The sequence below is a fragment of the Penaeus vannamei genome, chromosome 20, assembly GCF_042767895.1.
Source record: "Penaeus vannamei isolate JL-2024 chromosome 20, ASM4276789v1, whole genome shotgun sequence".
Lineage (NCBI taxonomy): Eukaryota > Metazoa > Arthropoda > Malacostraca > Decapoda > Penaeidae > Penaeus > Penaeus vannamei.
The window spans coordinates 40,585,437-40,592,936 of NC_091568.1; the positions used below are offsets into that span (position 1 = coordinate 40,585,437).

General features: G+C 41.8%; 2 protein-coding genes across 2 annotated transcripts in view; one reads left to right on the forward strand and one right to left on the reverse strand.

The window, feature by feature from the left end:
* LOC113805061 (uncharacterized) overlaps positions 1–2,056 on the reverse strand; it is a 3,328-nt gene extending 1,272 nt beyond the window's left edge. The window contains exons 1-3 of the mRNA XM_027355973.2: positions 2,021–2,056; positions 374–455; positions 108–236 (exon numbers count right to left, since the gene is read on the reverse strand). Of these exons, the coding sequence (XP_027211774.2) occupies positions 108–236; positions 374–454 (210 nt within the window). The 5' untranslated portion in view covers position 455; positions 2,021–2,056. The remainder of the gene's footprint in view (positions 1–107; positions 237–373; positions 456–2,020) is intronic.
* A 2,903-nt stretch (positions 2,057–4,959) lies between these two features.
* On the forward strand, positions 4,960–6,480 carry LOC138865224 (uncharacterized). The gene has a single exon (XM_070134625.1). It carries the CDS (start codon positions 4,960–4,962, stop codon positions 6,478–6,480), a length of 1,521 nt encoding a protein of 506 aa, XP_069990726.1.
* The last annotated feature ends 1,020 nt before the right edge of the window (positions 6,481–7,500 follow it).

The window sequence follows — 7,500 nt, forward strand, 5'->3', positions numbered from 1 at the left end:
TATACTAGAAAATAGTTGTATATACTACTAGATACAACTTAGATATATAGACATCCTCGTTTCACATCGTATCCTCCTCTTATTCCAGGAATATCAAAGGACCCAACCTCCTCCTCCATGTCAGGGGCCCCGTGCATGGGAAGGACCGTCTCCTCCCCGTAGCATTCCTTCACGGCCTTGAACACCATCTTCGACCATCCATAATAATTGTCTTCGCCGAAGCAATTCGTCATCACCTGGAAAAGAAAAAAAAGGAAATCGAATTTTCTTGATCAACTGTCTATGAAAAAATCTCCAATCTTTCATTTTCTTAACTGACGAAAATACAATTAAACAAAAGTGTTTTTCAGGGTTGGAGGGCATCGCGACGTACCTTCGAGAAGCCATACTTCTTGGCGAAGCTGTCCCCGAAGACGGCGCAGACGGCGGTCAACAGGACCACGAGACGAAGCATCCTGCGGGATATTTGAGGATGAGGATATCGGTTCTATTATCTCTTCCTGTCTTTAAAGACGGATTAATTACATATTTGATTACCAATACACACACATACACATACACACAGTCCAAATTATCATAAAAGATCTTTGTCATAATGACTCTTATCTTTATTGCTTATCTATTTATAAGAAAAATAAATCACAAATTATAATGGAAAAGAAGCAATTATTACTAATGATAGATACAACGCTGACTGATGACGACGCCATTACTGAGAACATCAACAATTATGATAATAAGGATGATAAATATACAAAAACCGGCGGCACTGATGATAACAGTATCAATAATGAAGAAAGAACGATAGCAAAAATTTTTTTATTCACACTCAGACTCCCAAAGTGCATTGAATAATTTGGGCCAAATTAACGCGACCTTTGTCTCCCTTGCCTCTCTCGTTGCCTGTGCTAAGGGTAGGACTAACAATTTTACCCGAATTTGTTACTTTAACGGGCACCTTAGTAAAAGAATTCACCGGTTTCTCGGCATGTGAGAAGGGTTAAAGGGAAATGATACTGGTGAATCTTCATGAGAGGGGGGGTGGGGGGGCAGGCAGGACATATCGTGGATCTTCATGAGAGGGGGGGTGGGGTGGGGGGGCAGGACATATCGTGAATCTTCATGAGAGGGGGGTGGGGTGGGGGGGCAGGACATACCAGAAGGCCTGTTGACTAGAATTGGAGGAATGAACAGGATCTGCATATGGATTTAGGATCCAATTAAGACATTCCTCGTCTGTGTGATTCAGGTGCAGTAGGATGGATTTTGGGGAATGAGGTCTTTGCTCTCAGTGTTTTCATTTTTTATTTTTGTTGCTATAAATGAGTGAATTACGTGTAATATTATGAATCATTGTTATGCTATTGATAACCTTACTTAGCCATTAGGAAGTACTATAACTAAACTGAACACAGTTTAACAGATACACATAGGAAAAATATATTCTAAATATCGTAATATCAGTTTCATAATGATCATAATATAGTAATAATAACTAAAGTAATAACTGCAATACCTACTATGTCATTGATAGGAATAACAAGAATGATATGACAGTCCTAATAATCATAAAAGATCTTTGTCATAATGACTTTTATCTTTACTGTTCATCTATTTATATTTCTAGAATATACATACAGAGTGCAAGGTTCTCAGTAATGCCCCAGTGCCCAGTTACAAAATGCACATCTACCGCTTACTGTTAGGAATCGCACTGGCAATGGACCCGTCAGTTGTATTAGAGCCCCATTTATGGCCTTGATAACCAAGAAATCTATTTAACGAAACCCTGTCCAACTCTTCCGTAATTCTATGGCCAGAGCTTTCCGAACTTCTGTGAAAGCAAACTGATAAAACCAAAATTAAACCTAAACTAAACCAATATACCGACATCAAACCCATAACCGGCGCCAAAAGGTCAAAACACGAAATTTGGAAAGCACGCTTGCCCCTCCGTGAAAAATACCCACCCCCCACCCCCCCTTCCTCACAGAGCCAGAGGAGGAAAACAGGCCCTCACCTTGTGCGTTGTTAGCCGATCGTGTGGCTTTGGGCAGCGAAGACGGGGCCCTTATATATCCACCTTAGAGAAACAGGCAAGTCATTATAGTTGAATCCTCAACCGGCTCTCGCTTCAAAACACCCTTCAAAAGGAAGGCCTTGAAATGATGCAAGATATTTTACAGGTAAACGCCTTCCCTTGACCAAAAGTATATATATATATGTATATATATATATATATATATATATATATATATATATATATATATATATATATATATACATATATATGTATATATATATGTATATATGTATATATATATATATATATATATATATATATATATATATATATATATGTATATATATGTATATATATATATATGTATATATATATATATATATATATATATATATATATATATATGCATGTATAGCTCTATATACATTTACGCATATATGCATACCGTTTCCCCCATATATATGTATATATACATACATATATATATATATATATATATATATATATATATATATATATATATATATATATATATATATATATATATATATATATATATATATATATATATATATATATATGTGTGTGTGTGTGTGTGTGTGTGTGTGTGTGTGTGTGTATGTGTGTGTGTGTGTGTGTGTGTGTGTGTGTATAAGTACAGGACCGCCGACAGGGGGGGGTGGCAGAGGCAACGACCCCGGGTTTCGGGGCCCGTAAAAAAATACATTAGTCACTTATTTAATCCCAAGAACAACTAACAACTTTGTATTATTTTGAGGATCTTCTGCGCATTGCCAGTTACAGTTGCCTCAGCAGAAAGTCTTTAGCAAACAATATTATCAAAAATTTTCTTCGCAATACCATGACGCAAGAGAGATTCAATGACCTTGCGTTATTAAGCATAAAGAGCAAACACAAGAAAAAAAAATACTTTGCTGATGCAATAAAAGCCATCGCAATTAAAAAGGCTCATAAAGCAATGCCGTAGAAGACTTAAAACAACATCAGTGAATCTTGTAACAACAGCAAATATTTTGTTATTATCGATGAAATAAAAATAAGGAAGTGGTTCCAAAAATGTCCTCAATCTTCTGCCAAACTAGCGATATTTTTTAAGTTATGTGATATTAGTAACATATTCTTGATTGCAAGTTCGAGTAACATATAGTTTATATGAACATAAAAGATTAAGGGAATATGAGCGTTTTCTATTTGAAAAAGGCTTTCACACCTAAAAAGGATGTGGCCCTGAGGGCCCGGCCCTGTTCTTTGCCCCGGGGCCCTAGCCGCCTGACGGCGGCCCTGTATATATATATATATATATATATATATATATATATATATATATATATATATATATATATATATATATATATATATGTATGCATATATATACATAAATATATATACAAATATATATGTATGTATGTATGCACACACACATACACACACACATACACATATATATGAATATGTATATATTAAACAAAGCATTTTTTTTACCACTGTTCTTTTATCGGCGTTCCTTATTTCCTCTTTCCTCTCCTTTCACCTTTTTTTTTATTCGTGACCTGAGGATGCGCGATGTTGAAATTATTATCATTATCATTTTATTATTATTATTATCATTATTAGCATTATATACATACATACATACATAGACACGCAGACACACACACACTTATACATACACACACATATATATATATATATATATATATATATATATATATATATATATATATATATGTATATATATATATACATTCATACACACACACACACACACACACACACACACACACACACACACACACACACACACACACACACACACACACACACACACACACACACACACACACACACACACACACACACACACACACACACACACACACACACACACATATATATATATATATATATATATATATATATATATATATATATATATATATATATATATATATATATATATATATATATGCCGCCGAGGATGACATGTACGCGCATACCATGGTTATTGTGTTTAGTTAATTAATTCATTTATTCATACCATAAAGGAGTCAATCACTATTACTGCCGAACTCACCAGTTTATCCTTTTTTTTGGCAGATTTTCGATTTTTTATTGTTTCTGTTTTTATTGCGAATAACACTGCGATAATGATAATGTCAAAAAGGATGATAGCATCATTAATATTAATAGCTTTGGAAAAAACGTTTACCGAAAGCTGGAGGAACGGGGAGGTCGCGTCGGTTCACTAATTGGAGCCATCCATATGTAAATGTATTTAGCATAACATTACTGCATTGATTTACCTGAATAACCCCATTCCTCAATTTTATTTTACATCTTTTGCTACGTTTTCTTTTACTACACCCTCCCCACCTTCCTTTCTCTCTATCTCTCTCTCTTTTTCTTTCTTTCTCTCTCTCTCTCTCTCTCTCTCTCTCTCTCTCTCTCTCTCTCTCTCTCTCTCTCTCTCTCTCTCTCTCTATCCCTCTCCCTCTCCCTCCCCCCCTTTCTTTTCGAAGTAGGATCAAGACTACAATTCCCATTTTTACGTACCTAACAGAATATTCTAAATTATAAACATTCCCCGTCTCGCTTGCATTTTTCTTCCCATCATTTTATCATTTCATTTATCGATATATTAATTACTTTTTAATCACTGGTGGAGGTAAAAATTATCCCTTTAAGTTGTTTCATACCTGATTCTCACCCTCTCACGGTCATGTCATAGCGCTCCTCTCTAATTAGGGGCATAGGAGAGTAGGATCTCTGCTAGTATTCGAAATCCTGTGAGTCTGTGCACTGTCAACATTGCATCTCATGTGAAGGCTCGAAGTCAGAGAAGTAGGCCGTTGCAATTCACGTTTTCAGTTTAGGGTTTAGTAAAGACCCTGCTACGGGAGGTCAAGGTTGTAGTAATGACCCTGCGACGGGAGGTCAAGGGTGAAGTGAAGACCCTGCTACGTGAGGTCAAGGATGGAGCGAAGACCCTGCTACGGGAGGTCAAGGGTGTAGCGAAGACCCTGCTACGGGAGGTCAAGGGTGTAGCGAAGGCCCTGCTGCGGGAGGTCAAGGGTGGAGCGAAGACCCTGCTACGGGAGGTCAAGGGTGTAGCGAAGACCCTGCTACGGGAGGTCAAGGGTGTAGCGAAGGCCCTGCTGCGGGAGGTCAAGGGTGGAGCGAAGACCCTGCTACGGGAGGTCAAGGGTGTAGCGATGACCCTGCTACGGGAGGTCAAGGGTGTAGCGAAGACCCTGCTTCGGGAGGTCAAGGATGGAGCGAAGACCCTGCTACGGGAGGTCAAGGGTGTAGCGATGACCCTGCGACGGGAGGTCAAGGGTGTAGCGAAGACCCTGCGACGGGAGGTCAAGGTTGTAGCGATGACCCTGCGACGGGAGGTCAAGGGTGTAGCGAAGACCCTGCGACGGGAGGTCAAGGTTGTAGCGGTGACCCTGCTACGGGAGGTCAAGGTTGTAGCGAAGACCCTGCTACGGGAGGTCAAGGGTGTAGCGAAGACCCTGCTACGGGAGGTCAAGGGTATTGTAATGACCCTGCTACGGGAGGTCAAGGGTGTAGCGAAGACCCTGCTACGGGAGGTCAAGACGACCTTGCTACGAGAGGTCAAGGGTGTAGTAATGACCTTGCTACGAGAGGTCAAGGGTGTAGTGAAGACCCTGCTACGGGAGGTCAAGGGTGAAGCGAAAATCCTTCTACGGGAGGTCAAGGGTGTAGCGAAGACCCTGCTACGGGAGGTCAAGGGTGTAGCGAAGACCCTGCTACGGGAGGTCAAGGGTGAAGCGAAGATCCTTCTACGGGAGGTCAAGGGTGTAGCGAAGACCCCGCTACGGGAGGTCAAGGGTGTAGCGAAGACCCTGCTACGGGAGGTCAAGGGTGTAGCGAAGACCTTGCTCCGGGAGGTCAAGGGTGGAGCGAAGACCCTGCTACGGGAGGTCAAGGGTGTAGCGAAGACCCTGCTACGGGAGGTCAAGGTTGTAGCGAAGACCCTGCTACGGGAGGTCAAGGTTGTAGCGAAGACCCTGCTACGGGAGGTCAAGGGTGTAGCGAAGACCCTGCTACGGGAGGTCAAGGGTGTAGCGAAGACCCTGCTACGGGAGGTCAATGGTGTAGCGAAGACCATGTTAAGGGAGGTCAAGGGTGTAGCGAAGACCCTGCTACGGGAGGTCAAGGGTGTAGCGATGACCCTGCAACGGGAGGTCAAGGGTGTAGCGAAGACCATGTTAAGGGAGGTCAAGGGTGAAGCGAAGACCCTGCGACGGGAGGTCAAGGTTGTAGCGACGGGAGGTCAAGGGTATAGTAATGACCCTGCTATGGGAGGTCAAGGGTGTAGCGAAGACCTTGCTACGGGAGGTCAAGGGTGTAGCGAAGACCCTGCGACGGGAGGTCAAGGGTGTAGCGACGGGAGGTCAAGGGTGAAGTGAAGACCCTGCTACGGGAGGTCAAGGGTGTAGCGAAGACCCTGCGACGGGAGGTCAAGGGTGTAGCGATGACCCTGCTACGGGAGGTCAAGGGTGTAGCGAAGACCCTGCGACGGGAGGTCAAGGGTGTAGCGAAGACCCTGCTACGGGAGGTCAAGGGTGTTGCGAAGGTCATACTACGGGAGGTCAAGGGTGTAGCGAAGACCCTGCTACGGGAGGTCAAGGGTGTAGCGATGACCCTGTTAAGGAAGGTCAAGGGTGTAGCGAAGACCCTGCTACGGGAGGTCAAGGGTGTGGCGATGACCCTGCTACGGGAGGTCAAGGTCAAGGAAATTAGCCTTGGAGGTACTGAATATGTTTTACACTCTTGATACTTAGGTTCGAAGCCTTAAGATAAGATATGGCAACAATTTTTTCTTCTTATTATTATTTTCTTATTATTTTTCTTATTATTATTTTCATTATGAATGTAAATGGTAAAAGTTCGTACCAGATCACCATTTTCCCGTAACAGTGATCATACGTGACACATCAAGCATGTATGTTTATGAAAGTGTATATGTATGTTATGATTTATATGCTTATACAACACGCACACATATTATGTATTATCGCGGGGGAGGGGGGAGGAAGAGAGGCAAGGAAGGGTGAAAGAGGGAGAGTGGAGAGGACAGGGAGAAGGAGGAAAGAGGGAGGAGGGGAGAGGACAGGGAGAAGGATGAAAGAGAGAGGGAGGAGGAGAGGGAAAGAGGAGCAAAAACTGGGAGAGAGAGAGGGAGGGAGAGGAATCAACACTAACAAACGCATACGAAAGGAAATAACCATTTAAACCTCCCACGTAGACAAGGGACGTGAGGAGCCAATTGTCCGTCCGAGAGAGGAGATCGGCTGCGAGGACTCAGCCGCGAAATGGACTAAGATTCTTTCATGTTAAAAAGGATTTTGTTAGGATGAAACAGTCAAAGGTTATGGAGGTTTTGGAATTTTAATGTTGAATGAAGAGATGAATGTATGGTACGGGAT